This window comes from Anomalospiza imberbis, chromosome 5, assembly GCF_031753505.1.
Source record: "Anomalospiza imberbis isolate Cuckoo-Finch-1a 21T00152 chromosome 5, ASM3175350v1, whole genome shotgun sequence".
NCBI classification, from domain to species: Eukaryota; Metazoa; Chordata; class Aves; order Passeriformes; family Viduidae; genus Anomalospiza; species Anomalospiza imberbis.
Window position 1 is genome coordinate 67604165 of NC_089685.1, and position 24174 is coordinate 67628338.

Consider the following 24174-nt stretch of genomic DNA (forward strand, 5'->3'; position numbering starts at 1 on the left):
ATAGGAAAATGGGCAATCAGTTACAGACTATTTGGCTTGCACTCCATGTGATAAGACTGCGCTGAACACAACAATAACCCAAAAATGAAAACAAATGTTCAGTGTAAACATAAGCAGTGAGGGGAGATATTAAATCAACAAGTGCAAAAGCAAGCTGGAAAATCCTGAGCAAAGCATGTTTAAAGTAAAGCATTACTTTACACATATTCTGGAGTGAACTAAGAAAAAGTCCATATGGTTCTGGGAGATGTTATTTGAAAGACTGATTTTTTTAAATTTTTTTTTTTACAGAAAATAGAGACAAATCCAACAATGCCACAAAGGATCAGTTAAGACTACAGAAAATAAAATATACTTTCAATACATATTTTTGAAATGGTAGAAGGCAAAGAAATTGAGAGGGACTTTAATCAATCCGTTAAAGGCAATGAAAAATTTAAAGGGAAAAATGCTAAGGATGAAATCTCAATGTCTAAGATTTTGAGTGTAATTGTATCTAAGGCAAGGGGAAGAATAGGGACAGTCAGAAACAAAGCTTTACCCAACAGGTTTGCAAGAAACAAATAAGAGAAATGGAAAAATGTGGATCTTTAAAAAAATATTAAAAAGGAACAAACCTATGCATGCTGTAGTAACAGGAAAACAACTTCATCCAGAGATCTACCAAGATAACACCATTTAAAATTACTTGGATAGATACACACACATATATGAATAAGGAGAACACTAGGTAAGAGCTTTTGAAGCAGTGTGTGCCACCTGGAATCACGCAAGCTGAACCTCCCTAGGCAGCTGCAGAGCACCTTCCAGTGCCACAAGTGTTGGCAAGTGGCAGCACCTGTCCCACAAGCATCACTCTCATGCCAACCCCCAGGATGGCACAAGGTGGTACTTTGTGGGTGGCCTTCCCTGAAAAGGGTGTGAAATGAGAGGCTGCCTATTCAGTAATCTCCCTCCAAGGGCTGATGGTGGCACCAGCCAGAGCAGCTACACTCCTCCCAGCCCCATCTCAGGCAGCCTGGCTGTCACCCACCGTTTATTGGGACAGTCCATGCTGGAGCAATGCCTCCAGAGCAGGTCCTGCAGCAGCCTTCAGATCCAGGCAGGCTGCCAAGCACTGAGCAGCTGTACCAGCTGTGCAGCTGGGGCACAGCTGCCTTAGACACTTCTCCCCAGCATCCATTCTGGAGAAGAGCAAGAGCTCTGGACCAGGGTGGTCACTGTCAGAGTGCCTTACACCTCAGCCAGGAAATAGCTGGAAAATCCTAAAGGCTATTGATTCATGCTGCATTTTGCTCCTCTCTTTCTCTTTACCTTAGAACATTTGCCAAGATTTCTGCCTTCAGCTTGATCCCAGTCTTCCACCAGCAGCTGTGGCTGTGCTAGCAGGGAAGTGCTTACAGCCCAAAGAAAGCAAACATGGAACAAAAGCCTTTAGAGGTAATATGGTCCTTTGACTTTGTCTGGGACAGATGTGCACAAGAACTGGCTCCAGCCCACCCCAGGACTGCTGACACTTCATGCTCTGGTAACAACTACAGAACCTACTCCCAGCTCTGGTCTTGCTTCACATTTATGTCCAGCTCTGCAGGGAATAAGTGCTGGCTTTCTCTCCTCCAAAGCACCAAGCCACCTCCAGCCACCTGGAAAGGTAGTTCAAACCTAAAAAGAGGAGGGTTTCAAAAGACACCTACTTAGAGGAATGAGGAGGAGAAAAGAGGAGAGGGAAATGTTTACAGGGAGACAAGCACAACCTCTTACTGCTGTGCAAGTAGCAGCTACTTTAAAATGAACTATGGCCCAAACCACCAAAGTCTTTTCAGGAGAGTGGCCCGGGCACAACCGCTGCTGCTTCGCATTCCCAACATGAAAAACCACCAGCCATATCTGGCCTTTGCTGAGCACTGAGAGCAACTGTGCCCCGCACTTCCACCTCACCCTCTGCTCCTCTGTCACTCAGGAGAAAATGCCTCCACGTGTGTTGAGGCAATGCAATCTTGTGAGCCACCTCTCAGCTTCCAGGAACACAATTTGCCATTATATCATCTGGGAACCAAAGGCCAGAGCAAATACGATGTATTTCCTCCATCTGATAACCACCCTGCTACTGGCCTGTTCAGCCTGAAAATGTTGTTTAGCTTAAAGCAATCATGGCTGTAGTGAGCAAAATTGTCACAAATATGCACAGAAAGGGGATAATTAGAGGTTGACACTGGCTGGCACGTTACAGGAACCTGGAGACTGCTTAGCAGAGAAAGAAGCCAAAGTAAGCACAAAGGATTGACTCCTGCTTGAGCCACTAAACTCCGTCCCAGAAAGGCACACATATTTTGAAACTACAGTAGCAGAAGCAAAAGACCAGGGCCTGCAGTTCCTGCATGACAGAAGATCCTGCAGCAGGCTTTCAAACAACAGAGACAGCCTCCCTAGTGAATTACTGCTCCCAAATAATAGCTTGCTCGAGGAACCAGAATCCTGAGGCTGGAAGAACCCTGTCCTCACTGGATGGCTGCAGAGCAGCGGAGACCTCGCCTCTGTGCCCGGGTTTCTGCACGAGATACTCTGTGTGGAGCCTGTGCTCTGCACAGTGGAGATAAACGGGTGACATTTCTGCATGAGCCAGAGCTCAGGGACTGTTAGAGTGTGGGCTGGCCCGCTCAGAGTGCTGGAAAACCTGCTCCTGAGGATATCACTGCCACACCCCTGCTCCTCTGCAGGCAGGAGCCACGGGCAGTGCTTACACAGTGCTTGGTGTGTAGGTGACAGTGTGCTGATTTGTCCCTCTCTATGACCAGGGCAGAGCAGAGGAAGACATCAGTTCAGACCCAAAGAACAGTGACCCTTGACCTGCTTTGGTTGCTACAGGAATTCCAGCAGCAGTAGAGCTGTAGATTCCTGTCACCACTCCCTTGGCTATGCCCAGTGCCAGCAGTTTCCCCCCAGACCAGGATGAAAGCAGCAGGTGCTCCTTGGGTGTGCACTTGGCTGTGAGGAGCACCAAACCCAAGACTAAAGCAGGAAGACACAGTTTTGCATGCACAATCACGAGTGCAGCAGGCAGATCTGCATCTTACCTCTGCTTTGACTTCTTAGTACTCTGTTCCCGTTAAACACTGGCCCTTTGCCCACATGAGCAAGGAAAAGAGGCTTCTCTGCTCAGAATTAAAAAGTATTCTATATGCAAAATAAAAGCACTGCAAGGTTATGCCCTTATAAGCACATAAGTGTAGATATCTATATATTTATTTATAAAATAATAAAACACAATATAATATAAGCAAGAGCTGAGCAGCAAGCAAAGACTCCTGAGCCTGAAGACTTCAATTTTTTTAGCATCTCCTGCTACTTTTCCCTCAACTCCATCAGGTACCACCAGTTCTCAGGCCTCTTTTCTATTCCCACTTTACCAGCAACCTGAACAACCCCTTGCAGAGTAACTGTGGGAATAGAGCCTGAACACATTTTAGGGAGAGGGCAGAAGTCACTGCTCTTCCAAAATCTAGTCGTGGGCCTTCTTATGTGAAAGTTGATAGTTGCACCAAGAAATTAAAACTTACCAGTTTGAAGTTGCAGGCAAGGAAACAAGTGGAGGACATTTTCATAACAAGAACCACATACCATATAAAGGAAATCATAATTCCAGCAGTGGTGTTTAAGTGGCCCAGAAGTGAGAGGCATAGGAGGAGCAGATTGATTAGGTACAAGGTAAACTGAGGCATAGAAAGGGAGCTGTATATTGGGACCACTTATGGTCTTTCCTTATGCTCTGCACATCCTACTCCTTTGAGGTGAAGATATAAGTCTGAAAGCGCCTGCCTGCAGGAAGAACAACATCAAAGCCATTGATAGGGCAGGGATTTGCATGTCCCTGCATCCTTTCTGTCTGCAAGAGGCATGCTCTGGCAGGAAAAAGGAAAAGCTTTTCTCAGGGGTTAGACAGGGCTGTACTTAACTGATTCCTAAAAGAAAGCCCATAATCCGTTTTTAAACAAGCAAGATTTGGGCAGTGATCTCAGAGCATCAGTTCATCTTACTTGAACGCACTAAAAAGTAAAGGAAAAAAAAAAAAGATACTTCGTAATTCACAACTACTGTGCTGGTAACAACTCAGGACACAATGCTTCCAATCTGGGACTGTTTAATTTACCTCTACTAGGCTGGAAACTACTCAGAACACAAAGTTTCCATTCACAGAGGAATCTAATACTCAGCTAGTCATTGGTTGACACAGTAAAAGGTCTTCAGAAATTTCTCAAAAAACAAGTTTTCTATGCAAAAGCTGACAAAGTGAAAACTTGGGCATTCAAAAAATGGTCAAAAAGAAATAAAATTTGAGTTCAGTTTTTCCAGCTTCCAAAAATGAGAATTACAGCAGATTTTTAAAAAATCCTTGCACTGCCAGGTGTTCTCTCTTAAAAACTTCATAGGCAGCCCTCATCTGAGCACAAGGAGTGAGTGAGAGCCACCAGCTCCTGGCCACCATTCAGCAGCAGCAGTTTGTCTCTTGTTTTGTCTTGTTTTGCTCCCCTGGTCACCAGCAGCCCAAGGCAGTGGAGGAGAAAGCAGAGGGACCTGTGCTGCCAGGCTTATTCTCTAAGCTGCCCTTGGCTGCTCTGCTGAGGTCCCCGCAGACAGAGAAAAGGGGCTGCACTCCCCAGCACTCATCCACTGTGCGCCTGGTGGGGCTCTGAGACATAACATCAGCAAGACCTAGAGCCTTCACTCAGCTTCCCAGGTGGATGGAATTCTGCCTGAAGCAAGAATCACAAGCCTTCACATCATGGCTGATCCCCTGTCTACAAGTCATTCCTGTTCTGGTAGTCAGTTGCAACATATGGCACCAAGTCTCTTTCTGGCTTATTCATTTTTCCTCCAAGAATGGGAAGGGAAAAAAAAAAAAGAGAGAGAAAAAAAGTAATTTGCCAGTTTTGATAGCTTAAGGCAATCTTATTTTTCTATTGATGAGTGCCAGAGATGAAAAAGTTCAGCTTCAAAATAGATGCAGCTGATGGCTGCAGAAAGCTAACCCTTCCAGCCACGAGGAGGAGTGGCAGGGAAGCAGGGAATGGGTGCCCAGGCACGAGGGACAGAGGGTTTAGCAGAGGCACACAGATTTGGTCTGGTTGGGCTGACCAAATCAGCCCAATCTGGTTGGGCTACACCCTACACTAAAGGTGAAGGTGGCTTGAGAGCCCTTTGGAGGGAACAAAAGGGCAGCTGCTGCTGCTCATGAGCTTCACTCTTTGCCATTTTTGACTATCAAATTCCAAGCCACGTCACCTTTTTGCCACCATGAATTCAAACAGTGATGCTCAGGGGGATGACCAGATCAAGATGTCACATGGAGAAATACACCCAAACACAAGGTATTTCCACCATGAACATAATTACTTCCCTCAGCCAGAGAGGCTCATAGCATCACAGCTCTTTTTGACAAGGACACTTCATTCCTGATCCCTGCAAGCTAATGCAGAGGGTCAGGCACTGCTTGCCAATCATCTGACAAGTGCTGAGAATGTGGTTTCATTAAGTCTGTCACAGCCCAAATACAAAGCTTTCATGGTGATCAGGGAAGAAAAAAAAAAAAAAAAGACTTGGTGATGTGTTCAAATGGGAGAATTAACTGAAAACACGTGGAGCCAGTGGAACTTTTAGTTTTGGTGTTTACCATAACTGGGATCTAGAGGAAAAAGGAGACTGGTCTTTGATATTCTGATTTACCTTGAAAGGTTCCTACTACAAGGTTTGAACTGCATACCCCCTAGGGCTAGAACAGAACCTGTGGCTTCACACAAGCAAACCAGGAAATAGCTGTTTTATTGCTGCCCAAATCTGGTCCTGGTGATGCCAATGGACAGTCAGCAGTCACACAGCTTCTGTGGAGGGAACCAGGCAGCCCTAAGAGGTGAGACCTCCCCTGTTGCAAAGGAAAAGCACTTTGGGAGGAGCAGAACAAAAGTCTGCAAAGGGAGTTTGTGCCAATTTCCTTTGGCCTGACTTCCCTGAGAACAGGGACTGCCCAAGGTGTAATGGAAAGGCCCTGGGGGACAAAAGCAAAAAGCACAAGAAACAATCATGTTTCTCTGAGATCACCAGAGCTGAGAAACGGGCATGGAACAGCTGCTGCTTAGGGCAAAGCAAAGTGAGCTCCTTTTTGCATAAATTTTTGCAAAATTTTTGCAGAAATTTTGCTTGTCCAGCAGCACTCTCTGCACATTCTGTAAACAGGAGTTACACAAAGGTCATGCCCACTTTCTGCTCCAAACAGGAATCTGACCCATCAGCTTCCTAGAATCACATTACGCAGCAAGAAAAAAAAAATCCTGTAAGTTATAAACACTTTTCCTGTGGCTGTGCACTCTTCCATTATTACTTTGTTCAGCTATGTGTATTCTCTAACTGCCCTAAATCCCAGAGTCTGACGATTCCAAGACTATTTGTAGCAGAAGCCAGAGGAAACCAGTGCCATGGTAGGTGGTAAGGCCCAGAAGGTGAGAAACTGGGCTGTGTTCAAACCTTACCAGCAAGATACAAACCTGGTAATGGGTTACACCTGTGGAGCCTATCGTTCTGGCAGCAGGTGAGAGCAGCACCATCACCCTCTCATCTGGAGCTGCTCCTTCAGCATCAGGCAGGGTGCTGCCAATGATTCCACTTCTCCACCAGGTGTTCTCAGCAGCCACTGTCTCTCCCAGAAATGTTTCTAGGCAAAGCTAAAGCATCTACCTCCTGCCTGAGACTATTGGGAAAGGAAATAATGGGATGTAGTGCCATCAGTACACTGGCAACGTCTGGATGACCTAAATTTCCAGCTGTATGAAGTGGAAAGTTAAATCATTAGCTGACAGAAGTAAGCGATGTGGTACTCATTCCACGTATCACTACAACCTGGGCTGTTTCTCAAATTCATAGAATGGAGTTGTGTGGGCTCCACTGCTGTCACAGCACAGCAGCAAGGGCGGCTCCTTTCCCTGGGGAGCGACAGCCACGCCCATTGGCACGGGCTGCACCAGCCTGCGAAAGGACGCAGCTCTTCCCTCTGCTGGCCTACCACCCGTCCATTTGAAGCAGATGCCAGGCTGGCCAGAGACACCAACCATCATCCCAGGACTTGTGTGCAGAAGTGGCTGCTCTCCTCAGATACAAACACCCACAGCAGCTCTCTCTGGCACTTGGCTTTAAATGTCTTTTTGGGGGGAACGTGGGGGGTGACAGACTACCAAAAACTGACCCCTGAAAAGCCACCAAATAAGACAACACCCCACCTCAGATTAAAACTATTCACTGCAGCAGAGGTTTTGTTTCAAAGCCATTCAGAGCACAGCTCCTTACAAATATTTTTCAATAAATCCTTGCTATTTCATTTCCTTTACCTACAACTTAACACTCACTTGTGCCATGCCATTACCCAAAGGTCAATGCTCTCCATGTCTTGCCGTGCAGTTTCCAGCTGCCCCACACATTTATCACCCTCCCAAAGCCAGCGTGGCTGGAATGCCGATAAGGGCTGGATTTGCTGCACCTCCCCACTGCCTTGGTGCTCCAAGCAGAGTTCCTGTTTGGTTCAGGCAGGCTGACCAAACACATTCTTACTGACCACAGCTGGAGAGGATGTGAAGGAGTTCCCTGCTTTTCCTTTGTCTAACTGGAGTAAGCCTCAAATGTTGCTTCTAGCAGACCACAGCACTCAACTTCTCACAGCAATTTTAAGAGTTATTTCAGGAATGATATTAAGAAACTTCTTCCAGCCCTAGGAAAACATCTGAACCCTAGGAAAAAATAGGAAGATCACTTTCTTGACAGACAGCGATGAACCCTCTGTGCATCATGCCCATTCAGCCTGTTACCTTATGCTGTGTGACTGTGTTCCAATCCCTTCAGATAATTCCCATAGTATCAACAATACTAGGTTGCTGAAGACTCTTAAGTCTTCATTACCAATGGTCCAGGCTGCACAAGCATACAGCTACAGATCTGCCAAAAGTATAAATCCTAAAGGCAATGGTACTGAAGGTCAGCAGTGACATTTACCTCTCTGCAAGCAAAGCTGCCAAATTCCAGGCCCTGTTTTTTACGAGAAAAACCTGAAAACACATGGTTTGTACAAGCTATACTACTCAAGCCCTGGCCATTTTCAGCTCCTCACAACAGCTCAGGTAATTTCTTTGACCTTTTGTGTCAGACACATGAAAAGAAGTAACAGAAGCAGTGGCAAGTAGCCTTTGTAGACTACAACATTAAGACATGCACCTTTCTAGATACACGGGCTAATATTTTTTGTGTATTGAGATTTTGTCCCCAAAGCATGAGAGAGTTTTCCCACAGCTGGAGCAGACCTGCAAAAACATTTTTATCCTGGCTTTGGCTGGCTTCTCTGCATATGCTTTTATGAAAATTCAAACCCCTAGGATCTGGAGACAACACCACAGCTGTAGCTTTGGGTTTTTCAACCACTAAACTACAGGTTTTTCCAAAAGTTAACATTTATTCATAAGTTCATACTATCAGCAATCCTTTGATAGGAATTACGCTCTTAAAAAACAAGCTTAAAACAATAAGATGTAAAGCTAATAATGGTCTTCAGTTTATGAACACCTTATCCAAAAGCAGACGAGACATCTGTGACCAAAAAAAAAAAAATGTGGCAACCTCCTTCCAATAGTGGAATAGAGGCTTCTCCATGTGGCTACATGAAAAACAGCTACTAAAAACGTGACTTTTGCATATGATTTGCACATTTCTTTCTGTTGTTTGCTCTTTCCTCTGCTTGTTACAAGCAGAATAACCACAGTGGCATTGTAGAGCTGTTTGTTTCCATCTTGCTGTAACTAGTGCTTGTCAACACTCTGCACCACACCTTCTACACAGAGAAACAGGAACATGCAATGCAGGTTTACTCAAAGACCTCTTTTCCAGTTGATGGTAATTACATACAACAACTTCATCGCAACAGAGAATGCAGGAATGGTTACGAGGATATGCTCAGTGGCTAACAGGAGATGCTAACCATATTTCCCCTGTTGTGTCACAAATTCTAGGAGTCAAGAAAGAATACAGAACACTGGGATTCTTTAAGAAATCTTGTACTAGTCTACTTCTGGACCGATTAAACATCTGTGACAGATAGTTTATCCACTCCATATTGGGAAACATTTATGTAGTACCATCAGTTAAAGCTTGAAGGAAAAGTAACAACTGTTTAAATCAGTTTACCAAAACTAAGTGTACATCGAGAAGAAAAAAAAAAAAAGTAATTGGAGGCATAAAGAGGGTATGTCTATCTAAAGCATAGACTCCTTCATAAATAAGTAAACAAATAATACTCTTAAATTTGCTAGGGTGCCCGTTCAGCCACATGCTTAACCACAGCTTGTTTTTGCTTTTAACATCAGATTGAGTCTTTAAGGAGCAGGAATTAGAAGTCTGTGTCCAATTTGCACTCAAAGCTCCCAAGACTCTGGATCTTCTGTGCTCCGTCTTATTTCTTTTCCTTCTGCACACTTCCCTCTTCCCAGGTAGCAGGCACACATAGAAGAAAACAATAAAGTTCTGTCTACCTGAGCTGAGTTGGGGTTTTTTTTTTTGGATGGATAATTCTGCCAAATAAATAAACTTCCAAATATCAGAGAACAAGAGAAGGGACACAGAACAGTCAATACAGCACACCTTTGTTTTTGTCAATATTTCTTTAAATCCCAATCCAGCTCCTAGTAAGACTGGACACTACTTACAACACTCCTAGAACTGCAGAAGAATGGAAACAATAGGGAGCGAGTGGAAAGGGGGACAAGACAGCCCAGGGGCTGACTTCAGACATTCACATACACAAGGCCAGCATCCACTGGAGTCATTAAGGCCCAGATGCCCCACTAATAGGAACAAACCCAAATACAAAGGTAGCACATGAAATGTATTTACCTATTTAAACACAGGCAGCTGGTCAATCTAGAATGGGGAAGGTAACTGCTAATTCCTTGTACTACAAGGAAGGAATGGAGTAAAAAAACCCAAGCCCACGGGCAGGTTTTTGCTTTGTGAACCTCTGTCTGTGCTGCTGGTTAACAGTGGTAAGTATAAAAAAATCAAAGAAAAATAATCTATTTATAGAACAAGTCAGTAGTCTGAGACATTTAGAAAAAAGTAAAAACAAGTCCTTCTTTAAAAATGGATTTACTAAAACAACTGTCACCCAGGATGACCCCAAGCCCTCTGGTCCTCCGGCAAAGCCAGGGGCAACTTCAAACAAGAACTGTTGCTGATTGTACACTGGTACACATCCAGCAGAGCCAGCAGGGAGGGGTTTGCACTGTGAACAGTATCTGCAGACTGCTTGCTGGTATCACAGGAGGCCATGCCTGTAGCCTGGTGATACTGGAAAGTTGTGAGTGAAACTTTTCACAGAAGCACGTGTCAGTGTAACCTCTGAGGTAAGTGGGCTGTCTTCTTTCCTTCCCATCCCTGGGTACAGATCTCAGAAGCTGTGCCCTGGGTGCTGTACCTCCTTGCCAGCTCCATCCTGCGCCACACAACTTTAATGTGCAGGAGTGCAGAACTCTAAGCAAAGCCTGGAACAGGAGAGAGCATCCCTGTGGAAAGGGAAGCACTCTGCTCTTCCCAAGCTCTGGTCTAGCTAGACATTATCAATGATTTCTGGCCCTCCTCAGGACAGGAAGATCAGTTGTTTCCCACTGAGGAAAAAAATTTGCCTAGTGGAGTAGAGTTGGGTTTCTTTTTTGGTAAACAGAACTTTTGCTGATTTTTGTGATTATGAGCTCCTCTGCCCTTTAGCTACAAAAGAGAAATTAAAAGAAATTCATCCACTTGCTCCCACCCTTATAGTGTAGTGTTAGCTGCCTGGATACGGAGGCAATTTCATTCTCCCAAGACATTGCTCTACACACTGGGTTGGCATGGAGAGGCAAAAGATAGCTTCCAAAGTCACCCCCTTAGGGTAACCAGGTAGGTCTGAGAGCTCCAGCCTATGCCCACCAGCTCCAGGCCAGCTCCACTGCCAACATGTACTTCTAACACCCTGAAGTGTCTAACAGCCTCGAGTTTGCTCAGTCCTTGAGAGCAAGGGCCACACACAAAGATGGAAACACTCAAGTCAGAAAACACTGGCTGGAGCTCCTCATCAGGCAGTGTCTGCATAGATGAGTCGGTGCCTCTGTGCCTTGACGTTCCCACTGCAGGAAGGAAGCCAGCTAGAATGAACGGACCAACTCTGCTGCACGGCTGTACATCCTTGGAAGAGAAGCTCAGGAGCTACATCAGCTTCAAAACCCTCTCGTTCTGAAGGGTTCCAGTGGTCCATTTCCCAATAAGTTCTGGGCATTGAGCAGTTGCTAACTCGTCTCCTTGATCTCTTCCATTGGTAGTTTGTAGCTCAACAAGAAGGGAGGAGGTGAGGCGTGGGCAGGGCTGCTGGGTCCCTGCAGGGGTTTCTTTGCACAGTTTATACAGATGTAATCCTCATTCTCAGCCATCTCTGGGGAGACCCCAACACACACCTGATGGAACCACTCATCACAGCCCCCGTCACACTGTACCCAGTCCACCTGCAAGAGAGCACATCAGCAACACACAGCCTGTTACAAGGAAGGACAGACAGGCACAGTTTCTATGAAGAAAATACCTTCTGTTAAACCTAACAGAGCTATCAGGAATATAAAATCTCTGGGGCAAAAATCAATGCCCCTACAGAGCTTGCTTAAACAAGCTACTTCAGTTTAATGAAAACTAACTCTCCCAACAAGCCTTGCTCCTCTTGCATCCTTACACTGCAACAATACAAGAACACTCTACTACTCCTGAGGAAGATGATTCAGCTCTGCTAAGATGAAAGGAGATGTGCTAAAACACCCTTTAAATGTACAGGGATGGTTACCTCAGCATAGGTGAGAGTCTCGAAACACACCCTCTTAGACTGCATTATCAAACAGCAGCTTTTGTAAATATAAGTCCTAAGTGTCAGAACATTTAAGCTACAACACAAACTTTGAGCTGAACCTGCTGTAGAACAATTCGGAGAAGACAAAAAATGAGTTAGAATGTTGGAAGGAAAAAAGATGAATTATTTGATTTCTGTAATTCTTTGAATAAAAGTACATGTTAATTGGAGTCAGTGGGCAGAAACTCAGATTTGCAGTGTAAGAAACATTGATTCTCCATTTTAATGGCATCCTCTGGTACAGCTATAAAAATTGTTACTGCTGTAGTTCTGCTTTCCACTTACAGGGGAATGTAAAACTGTATCAAAAAAACAACAGTAGTGGCAACCTATTTAAAATGAAGAAACATTATCATCATACAGATTTTACTTTTGTTTGTAGCCAACTATTCCTGAACAAATTTTCCGAAGTGATTAGTAATGGACATCAACAGCTGCAGCTTCAGTCATTACATTCCTGTATCTGCCATTTTTTGACAAGTATGGCATTCACCTGTTGAAAGTACAAAAGTACAGAAAAAACATTTTGATAACGTTTTTGATCACCAATCTGTGTTAAAAGATCTGTGTTAACCAATCTGTGTTAAAATCATGACAGGCAGTACCACAGAGAGAGGCAGATCAAATTTCTTTTGTAAAAATCCAATCAGGTCTAAAATAATTGATTATTTATCTCCAACGTGCAAAATGAACCACTGAAGTTTGTAGATCACTCGGCCTGCAACATCACTGTTCACAGAGCGTATGCAAGAAATACAGAAAATCTATTTCATTTAGGAACATAACATATCCCACTCTTGCTCACGAACACAGTAAAGCTAGGAACATTTCTTTCTGAATCAAAGAATTAATCCTTTCAATCAGCCAATGCATGTTGCTCACAATGGACAGAAAATTACACAGCTTGAAGAAGTTAAACTTCCCAACCAAAACAGAGTACCTTTTCCCAAATTCTACTTTTCCATCTTCTCTTTTGAAGTACCTAAGAGAATAAGGAAGTCCTACAGTTTAATCTGCTAAATCCATGTACCTACCCAAGTACTACTCAGTCCTCTCTCATTTCTAACTACACCACTTTGGTTTCTCATGCTGCTCAACTTAAACATTACCTGGCACAGGGATTCTGACTTAGCACAGAATTGCCTGTGACAGAAGTAAGGGGCAACTCACTTTGTCCTTGCAGGGCCTTTGGCAGTTCTGAGCAGCACACACAGCATTCTCATCATCCGACTCTTCTGCTCCTGACCAGTCGTACTTGGAAGGAATATCCAGAACCTTCTTCTCTCTTTTTTTTTCTGTGCTCTCCTTTGCCAGTTCTACTTTTGCCACAACTGCCTTCTCTCGCTTCTTCTTCCGCTCCTCTTCCTTAGCCAGTTTCTTTGCCAGCTTGTTCAGCTCCTTTGTCTTATCCATAGTGAGTTTTAGCTTCTTCTTCTTGGGTTTTTCCAGTTTTTTCAGCTCTTTAGATTTTTGCTTCATATCTCCAAAGAACTGCTCTGCTCTCTCCAGTTTTCGTTTCCGCTTCCTCTCAGAAGAGTCCCTCCCTCTCATTTTCAGTGGTTTTTCATCCATGCTGTCATCCTTCATAGAAAAAGATACATATATTACTCAAATTTCCTGCAAACCCGAGGTCTGACAAACGTACTTACCTCTACCTTTACCCTGATACGGCATGAAGAAATCTAGTCAACAACATACTGTTACATATTCTAAACAAATAAAGCACTTAATTCTATTTTCATCATACTATAAAAAAATTGTTAAGTGTTATCAACTGTGTCAAAGTACAATCAGCCAAAAATACCCAGTGGAAAAAGTAAACTATCAGCAAGGGTGAGAAGGCAAAGTAAGCAATAATTACAACTCCCTTCTCACATTGTTTTTTAATGGAAGTTGAGGAGATTAATCATTTGTCAGGTGCTCTTGCTTATTTTTCATCCCAGGTCAGTCTTGCCTGTAATTATTTTCGAGAGAAAGCAACTGCTCTTTTAGAGATTAGGAAAGAATAACTGGTGAATTCTTAAAATGTATCATCAACTCAAGCAAGAAGAAAAAGCAACATCCGTTATTTGAATGGCTTCCAAACTGGCAGACGTTGTAAATATCCTGGTGTCATCAAGAGCTCTTAAATAACAGATTCAGATCACAAGTGGGACTTAAAACTGGCCAGCTCTGTCCCTGCAGGTAGCATTCACAGTGACAAGTCCCATTTATACCTGAAAGATTCACTTGTGTAGTCCTTTGCACAAACAGGACTGACTTGATTTCAGTCAATGCAGCTATATACTTTAACCTTAATTATTAATAGATTAAGAATATACTATAAACCAGTAAAGAGACTGTTTACTGTACATTACTCATTATAGCTACTCCACCCAAAACCAAATCCTCTCCAGATTATTTCATAGAAGTCTACTTATTTTGTATGTAAACAGACAGAATATATTCAATTCAAAATGAGCAGCTCTGGTCAAGCAAGTATTCATAAAGGTTAACCAGAAAATGTTGTAACTCACACACTCTACACTCGTCACCCCACGCCCCTGGAAAAAAGTTTTGCTTAACTATTAATATAGCAGTCTAGCATATTATTTATAAATTGTTATTTGCTGGCATTCAAACTGCTCTTCAATCAACTCCCTGCCAAAACCATTACATTGAAAAAACATTAAGCCTATGTAGTGCTCAGGCTGAAAGGTGGTAAAGCAGCAGTACTTGGGAGGCAGGGGCAGTTTTATACTCTACACTTCTGAATGATGCAGTTTGGCAACACTTTAACTCACCCACTGTGAATGGATGGCACGCAGAAAATGAGACACCAATTAGTACGCTCACCTAAGCCTCACTGTTAACAGCATGCAACCTTCCATCGTGTTTTACTGTACACCACCAAAAAGCCAAGAAAGAACCACCATTATGTTCTTCCTGTACAGCTCAGTAACCCAACAAACCATCATATCGTCCACATGGCCAAACTGACCCCTAACTGCAGCTGACAGATGGTAAAAAAATGGGTTCCACTCTGGCTCTTCAACCCAGCAGCTTGAGTTGAAGCTTCAAAAGTGGCTTCTCTTCTAGCACATATTCCTTGCCCTCTGCATCAATGTAGCAAAGTGATTTTGACTTGACCTCAGAATCAGCAGATAAACCTACCTGATCCACTAGCAGCTGAACAAAGCAATCAGGACATCTTCACAGTACATCAATTAAAAAACTGCTATGTCTATGCTATTCTGAGGAAGAATATGAATCTTATTGTCTGCATTATCAAAACATGTCTTGTTCAGTAACATACAAGTACCATGTTACATAAACCAAGTGTAACTTTTCATCTTCCTCAATGTTTCTTGTAACTCTTTTGCAGACTAGTTCTGTTTCCAGGCATAATCAAGAGGAGTGTTTCCTCCCTTAATCTGTTGTCTCCTAAAATAAGGTTTGCATATGGAACTACTTGAGAAAACTGTTCTAAATATGGTTAACTGTGGAGGACAGTGCTATGGCATGAGTGATCAAGAACTGAATTTCTGGATCACTTATTCTGTTGTTTTCTGTAATCTACTACTCTCTCCAGGTGAAATACAAACATGACAAGCAACTGAGCACTCAACTACTCAAGATCATATTTATATAAATCCACCAACAGAATGTGGTGGGATTTCTGTTCCACACCAGAGCATTTCTTCGAGTTCCCTTACCTCCATGACATGAAGAAACCTGTCCTCAGAGGGCGGATGAGTGGCCTGTAAAATCCGCCAGATGTGCTGGGTTTCATCCAGAGACACCTCCAGTAGATCCCCTACCATCATCAGATCTTCCAGCTGAGCTTTTGCTCCAGGTGACAGCTCCAACACAGGGGGCTCCAAACTGCGAGGTACCAGCGGGCTCTTCCGAGGCTGCTTCCTTGGAGTGCTAGAACCTTTCAGACAGGAGCCAAGACACAGAATCCATAAAGCTGGAAAAGACCTCTAAGATGATATCGAGTCTGTGCCAAGCTCACCACTAAACCACGTCCCCAAGTGCCACATCCACGTCTTTTGAACACTTCCAGGGTCGTGATTCCACCACTTCCCCAGGCAGCCTGTTCCAATGCCCAAGCATCCCTTTCAGTGAATAAATTTTTCCTAATATCCAATTTAAACGTCCCCAGACAAAGCCACAAAAAGATAAAAGGAAGAGCTCAAAACCAAAAGAAATTACGTATTTTTTGCAACATTTTAAGGTGGGAAACAGAAGCAACCAAAAGACATTGGCACAGGTTTATATATCAAGTATCAGGAAACTAATTACAATGTAAATCTGCTGTAAGTTCCTCCAGACAACATGTCCTGTTACAGCTAGCATGGGTAACAGAGCAGCGCCACTCCTCACTGACTGCTCATCCCAGTTATCTACTGAATTTTATCTCAGTGGATACAAAAGCAATACCTTGAGAGCAGCTTTTGGAAGCAGAGGAATAGGCATGTTCAGCACAGAACGAGGGAGCAGTCCACATGTGTGTCACCACCTCCTCTGATTTAATGGGGATTTCCTCATCACAAAACAAATTAGGCTCCAAGCTACTGGAAGATTTCACACTGGCATTGTCCTGAAAAAGACCCACAGAAAACATGCAACATCTGAATCCAGAAAATACCTGCTTCAAAGTAAATTCTACTAAGACTGAGCAGTCTGCTGCTCCTAAAGCCCTTCTCTGAAGCACTCCAGAGATACCAAGATGGAAGGTAAAAATTATATCCCTATTTAAATGGTAGGTCAATATAGGAACTATGGAGATAGGTCAGTTTATTTACAACTAGTGCATGAAAAATACTTGACAAGTTCCCTCACTCAGCACCTTAAGTATGGTCTTCAGAAGCCAACATGATGAAAAGAGGCTTTCTCTTAGCCTACATAATTTATTATTTTGCTTGAAAAGTCTGACTGCAAGCCCATGAAGACTTGATCTTCCATAAAGTGGGGGTATGCTGACTGAATTACAGTGACTACAGAAAGAAATTATTTAAGATTTTAGAGGTATGGGAAAAAAAGGGCATTCCAGCATAGTGAGAAATATCAACATAATGGCAAATCAAATGCTGCCCTGGGATCCGTACTTTTATGGCAGTGTTAAATCAGTTTAAATTAGGACCAAACACGGAAAGAAGAGGGCTGTCATGAATATTTCCATGAACAGGGTAATGATGGCAGTGTCCTCTGCTCAGCTCAGTGTGTTGAATAAGACACTGAACAGCTCAAGGTATTGGGCAAGACACTGTCACTTCGTGACCTAAAAAAGGAGTTTAAGAATGGTAATCTCTCTGTCTGTGGCCTTCAACTGTATTGTTTAACAGAAAGTGATATACAAACTAATGATTTCTGTACAGAACTACAAGTGGGAAATTCAAATTTAAATTGCCCAGATGAAAAGGTAAAATAAATATACTCAGAAAGAGGAAGGTATTTCTCCCTACACAGTAAAGAGTTTATGTCTTGAACAATATCTTGTTATGGGTATCTTATTGTACTATATTAAAGGAAGTTCAGGGCTAACATGTAAATTGATTTTTAAAAAATCATGATTAGCAGCCACAGGCAATACCAGTGCAAAGAAATGAGAAAAAATACAAGACAAAAGACAAAAACAAATTACAGGTGATTTGACCAGTGAATGTGTCTGTTTGGAACAAACCTTACAAAAAATCTAGCTACTGCACTCCTAATGAAGATGGCAAGAACCATGTTTTAATTAAGAGACATATAATGTAATCAAACAGATCAGATTTTCATATCTACTTATGTAACAACTGTGCATTTGAGAAGCCAGAGACTGTGGTTTTCAAAATACAGTCTTTATAGACCCTTGGGAATTCAGGATTATTTCTACAGGGTCCACAACAAGAGCAAATTCATACACAATGCATAATGATTTGTATCTTTTTTTAAACACACTGGAACATGTCTATGTATCAAAAACTAAAAAAAAGACCCTTAAAAGTCAACAGTATAGAAATAATTAAATTCTGAGCAACTTTGGGTTGGGTTTTTTTTTGTTTTGGAGTTTTTTAAAATCTTGCATTTTCTAGTTTATACGTGAAGAATTAGATTGGTTGCCTGAAAATTTGTCTTCTATTCCAATCATATTAGTTGACCTAATAGAACACATTTCTGGTCTCTATCAGCTTTGCTTAAACAGATTTTTTATGATGAACGTCCAAATCAAAAGGGTTAAGGATGAGATTTTTAAATTATGACAGTAGAATCATTAAACAAATTAACTTATGCTCCTGCAAAACTCTGAGATCCTGGCAAACATATGCCATCTTTCTTGACATGTTTTATCACAGCCTCAGAAAATGCCACATCCTTCAGAAATGCCTTATTAAGACCCCTGATGCAAAGAACAGTTTTGGGAGTTATTTTTATATATTAAACTAAATTAATTAAAAGCTGTAGCACCCAACAGCAATGTATTCTTGTTGGCATTTCACAGGGGACTGTAAGACAAATCTGTGTATTTGCATCAGGCTGCTGAGAAACAAAACATTTAAAAATAGGAGCTTACAGCACATCATACCTGGAGAATGTGCTGCCCCTCTATAAATCAGAATATCTGCCTTAGAAGAATTTACATGTCTCATAAGATAGCATCTTTAAAGGCAGAGATGACACTATCACTAAAAAGAAAACACTGCTCAAGAAGAAACTGTGGCATTGGCTTTGTCTCTAGATATTTCAAAAGGACATTTCAATACCCTGAAAACACATAGTTTTCTCCACAACTGCCTTTTCTCATGGAAGTTCTTCTCTAGATAAAATACTTCAGAAATTTAACTGCAGTTACAATTTTTGTACTGAATCCAGACACTAATTTTACAACATGATCCAGACATCTTGTCTCAAAAAATTCCACACTCCAAAATGGAACACATGTACTTCCTTTATACAAGGGCTGAATGAAGAGAAAGGTGCGAAAACATGAACAAAGCCCTGCATCAGGAGGCTTCTTACACAGCATGCAGTTTTTGAAGGCTAATCTTTTTTCTGTAGCAAAAACTTTCCAAGAGCTCTTCATACAGATACTTATATTTATGACTCGTGGTATCTCTGAATGGGGCATAAAGACAATGTTCATCCTCCAGGGTGTTAGAAATACAAATCCCTTTGTAAGTGCATCTTTTTCCTCAGCATTAAAAGGCACCTTTTGAAATTAAAAAAGTGGAAAAGACTTTGGAAATTTTGCATAAAAACATTACAAAACTTCAGAATAGTTCATAGAATGGAGACATTCAGATAAAAAACAGTAAGTACCTCTTCTGCCACAGGCCCTAGGGCAGAATATACATGGCTTAAGATACAAGAAATATTCTGAAAAAATGGAATAATAAAAGACAGATGTTCTGTATTTATTCCATGCAAACAAACCACTCTGGATTACTTACCTTTATGTCATAGCCATATGTCTCCCTGATGTCTTCATCAGAATCTGTCTCTTCATCGTCGTAATCCAAAGTCTGCCGTGGGGATGAGGACACACTCCCTATCACTCTGTTAAAGGCTGACTGCTGAAAACTTGTCAAGTGTCCCTAAAAAAATGGAACATGGAAATGAAACTATAAAATTTCCAGGAAAAGTCTGGAAAACCTAAAGAGTTATTAACAAAGAAAACAGTGGCTCTTTTGGCCTGAGGAAAACTGCCTGAACATCACAAAAGAGACCAGTTACAGCAAGATGTGAAAAAAGATAGGGAAATATCCAAGTAAAAGGTTTTGTTAGATTCTAATTACCTTTTTTTAATAATAGTGACTGGAAAGATTCAGATATTGTTCTTCAGTGCTACAAAGCACATCTTGCTACTTGCAAGATGAAGAGGTCAGCTATGGAATTATCAGTGTTTGACTACATTCCTTGCTGAAATTTACTAACAAAACACCAAACACCTTCGAATGACAATCCATGAGAAGTTATAAATACTGAGAGGCTGGATTCTGTAAAGAGGAAAATGGAATTTGGACACCAAAGTGGCAACAAATCTCGAGGCCTTCACCCAGCTGTTACAGCTGACCAGATGTTTCTGACAAGCACCTTGCTGCTGGTGACAGCGAGTACAGAGCAACAGACCTGTTCCTGGAGCAGTAATGTACAAAACAGAAGCCAGCCAAAACCTGCGGAGCACTGAACTACCTAAGAAGTTTTACCATGTGTAGTCCTCAACTTTTCACTGCCCTCCCCTCTCCCCCACGCTTCTCCAAGAAAAACAAGGCATTTTGACACACTAAATTAAGGCAAGCAGAGGGAACAGCAAGATCTTGCCATCCCTACCTGCAGGTCAGGGTTAGCTGCTGCCTTCTGTAGCTCTGCACTGATGATTTTCTCTGTCTTCTCCCGAGCTGCCTGCTCCACCATTCGCTGGCTGAGCACGGAGAGCTTGGCCAAAGCAGAGGACAGCTCGTCAGTGGCCAGGGCCTGCCGTGCTCGGTCTTGCCAGCTCATGGCTCGCTCTGTCAAGCACTGCAGGGCCTCTCCCTCGGGCAGCCGCACGGGCAGCTTCTGCAGGGACACCAGCAGGGACAGGATGGTCTCCAGCCGCGGCCGGCGGGAGCGCATGCACAGGGGACACAGGAACTTCACTTCTTTGGCCTGCCAGCTGGAGCCCTTCTTCTGAGAGCTTGTTTTGGGCAGGGGCACACAGCCGCTGTGAAACCAGTCCTTGCAGAGCTCACACTGCAGCATGAACCCACTGGCTGTCTTGCGGCAGATACAGAACTTGACTTCTTCGATTCGGTCCACCATGGTCATCTTGGCCAAGTTGGCTGCCCTGAGAGCATGCATGGCTTCAATCTCCTTCTGTTCCCGCTCCTTGAATACAGCCACCTGCCCAGCAAGGACAAAAACATGTCATGACCTTCACAGCTAAGAGAGATTTAATTTTACTTACAACATAGGAAAAGGAAAAAAAAAACAGCCAACCCAAACAGATTAGGAGATCTAAACCTAGCCCAAACTTTAGGAACTACATGATCTAATTAAAACTTTATCTAAGATACCTCCTCCCCAGTTGCTCGTTACTCCCTAGAGTCCTTCTGTTAGAGATGCTATGTAAACTTGAGATAACCGTCTCAATATCTAGAAAGTTTCTGAAGTTCATAATTAAATCTGTCATAAGGCCACCAGAAGAACAGGTTTTGACTCCAGAGAAGAAGTCAGAATCTGTTCAACTGTTTACTGACACAGTGGAACTGAGCATTGCTTCAGAAGCATCTGAGCGACCACATATCTCCTGAATCAACTTGCACTTTCTTCATGTTTCCATTCAGGTAACTATAACCAAGCATACTACAGTAAAACAGATTGTTTATAAGCCATATTAAGGACCCTGCATATATTTTCTTAGTTACCAGGGAAAGGGCAGCCAGATGTCAGCAAATTATTCTGATAAGCAGCAGGAGTATCCTCCAAAAAAGAGGACCCAAATAAAACATTCCCTCCAGCCCAGTGTCCATGACCAAGCATTTGCAGGCTGATCACAAAATTGACCTAACCAAGTATGTGTTGGTCCTGGTTAAGGCAGAGCTGCACCTCATTATTTCCACACGATTTCAATAAATGTTAGTATTAGATGAGCAGCCATAGGTACTAACCCCAGAGCATTTAAGTCTTACACATACCCAATGGTATTAAATACCAGCAGTTACACTCTGAACTATGCTTCCCTCTACTTTCACCGCAATTAAAGTTGAACCACATTCTTGTGTCAAACACATATTATGAGGTATCTCTTTCAGTGAAATTCATTTATCGGTTCTTCCCTAGAATTTCTACAGATTAGAGAAGACTCAAGCCCACACAAGCAGGAGACACCAACTTTCACTGCTCCTTACCACAGCTGCAGCATCCCTGGCCTCCTCCAGCCCATCCTCCAGTTCACTCAGGGATTCCAAGTCAAGATCTTTCTCCTTTTCCTTCTCCATCAACTCCTTCGCCCTCTTCCGCCTATTCTTACTGCTCCCATAAACACCGATATCAGTCCGCGGGCTCAGAACCTGGAACCACCAAGGAAACTTATCCTGTCAGAGCCAAGGACATCTCCTCAAGGGAAGGACAACAGTGTCACCAGGGAACAAGAACTATTCAGCCATCTAACCCCTTTGATACCTGTCAACTAAGGGAAAAGAACAAACAGATAAGGATAGAAGTATCTTATAGTTATGGAACTGGAATGTAATCAGCAACCAGTGACACAGCAGGTCAAACTGAAAGCCACCATGTTTTCTGAGTAAATTACAGAATTTATTCAGATTACGCTATCATACATATAGCTAACCAAAACACTACATGCAGTTAGACATCCATACTTCAACACTCCCTTCAGGGCCTCTATAAATCAAGTCTTAGAAATTATTTCATACTTATATCAGCAATTTGGTGCCTGAAAAAACCCTAAAAGTATGCTATAAGCCTTTCAATATCAATATGAGAGGCTGAAAAGCACTTTTAAGGACAAGAATAAAGCTTTAAGTCATCATGACTAATTGGAATGCATACTTAAACATAAAATCTAGCAAATTAAATTCAATGAAGGAAAGCTCAAATTGCTACCATTAGGAAAATGCAAAACTAGAACATATTAAGTAACTAGTTAAGCAGAAGAATATAGAGAAAAAGCTGTATCTAGAATGTATCACAAAGTGAACAAAAATTAGTGCGATGCAGTTGCAACAGGGAAAATCCCATTGGAAAACATTAAACATCAGTACCTCCTTTGAGACACAAGATGTAACTACTGCACTTCACACAGCACTAGGGAAAAGTCAGAGAGTGGGGGTTCTGTCTGGATTTGGACATCTCACTAAAAGTGAAGACAAACCTCAGAGAATTAACAACAACATAAGAGAATGAAAAATACAGCCTCCAAGAATGCAGTTGAACTGGAACTGTTTTCCTTACAAAAGGGAAGTCTGTCAAATAGATACGATAGATTTTCAAACACGATTGTTTTTTATTAAAACAAGGACAGTCACTACATTCACTGAAGTGAAATAAACAGTAGCTGACTAATTTTTTTTCTTATAGTTAAACAGTTCATAAAATATTTAATCTATTTTCTTAGCATTTAAACAGCGAGGCAAGTGAAAACATTTATCAGTTTGAGACAGGTCTGTGTCCATTTCAGGCCTACATTTCTTCAACGACAAAAAAATGCTTTACTTTCCCCCTTCTTTCACAAGTAAGAGAGGAGGTTGTCTATACATAAAACAGGACTAACCAAACAGACTTTCTGCCTTTTTAATTCTTTTCACCCAAAAACAGCTGAAATGATATTCTATTCTGAAAAGGAACTGTAATCCAGTGTAACTGAACCAGCTCTTCCCTCCAGACAACTGAGGGCCATCATGACCAATTTCTGACAGAGAAGTGTGCTCTTCCAACAGGGAAGTATGTGCTGCTCACCTGTAGCAGGTTGTAGCTGGAATTCTTCTTGAGGAAGGTCCTTCCCGTGCGCTCCCTCCAGGCACGAGCTGCAGCCACCTGGGACTCCAGCTGGGGCAGGGCATCAAGGCGCACCGGGATGGGGCGGCCTTTGGCAGACAAGCTCTCCAGCTGCTCCAGGTATGCATAGTTGCTCCCATTCTGGGGCGAAACAAATTTTTCTAGGCCAACAATTCTACCATTATATCAGCTGCCAGCCTAATTTCAAGCCATACACTACTTTGTCACTGTCTAAAACAGAGTTCCGTAGGAAAGGAAAGGAGGGAAGTGTTTCAATCTACTGTTATTTTAAACAATTCTCTCATACAGCTTTGAACAGTCATTTTGATAGGGCCAGCTGGCTTGGGGAGTAAGACAACATTCCATTTTCAGACAGTTATCTAAATGCTGTCTGTTTAACAGCAAGAGTTGTATAGGGGCTGATGTGAAATCTACTGGGATTCTCACTTCAACTCCCAACAATACCTGGTATAAGATAAGCAGCTCTAGTTCAGCAACCAGCACCCACAAATATCACAGAGCTCGGGACCAAGTTACGTGAGTAGACCAGTAGAAGGGGAGGTTACTGAACTAATTCATCTCTTTCAGAAAATTCTGGCCACCGTTGCCATTAAATCTTGCAACATTATAGGGAGAAAATAAAAATACAAATTTCCATTAAAAAAAATTTCCACAGGCAGATCCAAAACTGAAAACCTGAGAGCACCCTCTGCTGCAGCTAAATATTTTCAGTGACAGCATGCTGAACAGTTCCAAAA

The 24174-nt window shown here is 42.5% G+C and overlaps 2 protein-coding genes across 3 annotated transcripts in view; both read right to left on the reverse strand.

The window, feature by feature from the left end:
* Nucleotides 1-2398, reverse strand: part of LOC137474822 (sodium- and chloride-dependent GABA transporter 2) — a 35617-nt gene extending 33219 nt beyond the window's left edge. The window contains exon 1 of the mRNA XM_068191738.1: nucleotides 1549-2398. The gene's annotated coding sequence lies outside the window, so the exon portion shown is untranslated. The remainder of the gene's footprint in view (nucleotides 1-1548) is intronic.
* Nucleotides 2399-8465: 6067 nt separating this feature from the next.
* The window catches only part of KDM5A (lysine demethylase 5A), a 51113-nt gene continuing 35404 nt past the window's right edge, over nucleotides 8466-24174 (reverse strand). For both annotated transcript variants that reach the window (XM_068191734.1, XM_068191733.1), the window contains exons 21-28: nucleotides 23378-23557; nucleotides 21808-21969; nucleotides 20249-20800; nucleotides 19369-19512; nucleotides 16376-16535; nucleotides 15646-15866; nucleotides 13121-13531; nucleotides 8466-11558 (exon numbers count right to left, since the gene is read on the reverse strand). In XM_068191734.1, coding sequence (XP_068047835.1) covers nucleotides 11346-11558; nucleotides 13121-13531; nucleotides 15646-15866; nucleotides 16376-16535; nucleotides 19369-19512; nucleotides 20249-20800; nucleotides 21808-21969; nucleotides 23378-23557 — 2043 coding nt within the window. In that variant the 3' untranslated portion in view covers nucleotides 8466-11345. The remainder of the gene's footprint in view (nucleotides 11559-13120; nucleotides 13532-15645; nucleotides 15867-16375; nucleotides 16536-19368; nucleotides 19513-20248; nucleotides 20801-21807; nucleotides 21970-23377; nucleotides 23558-24174) is intronic.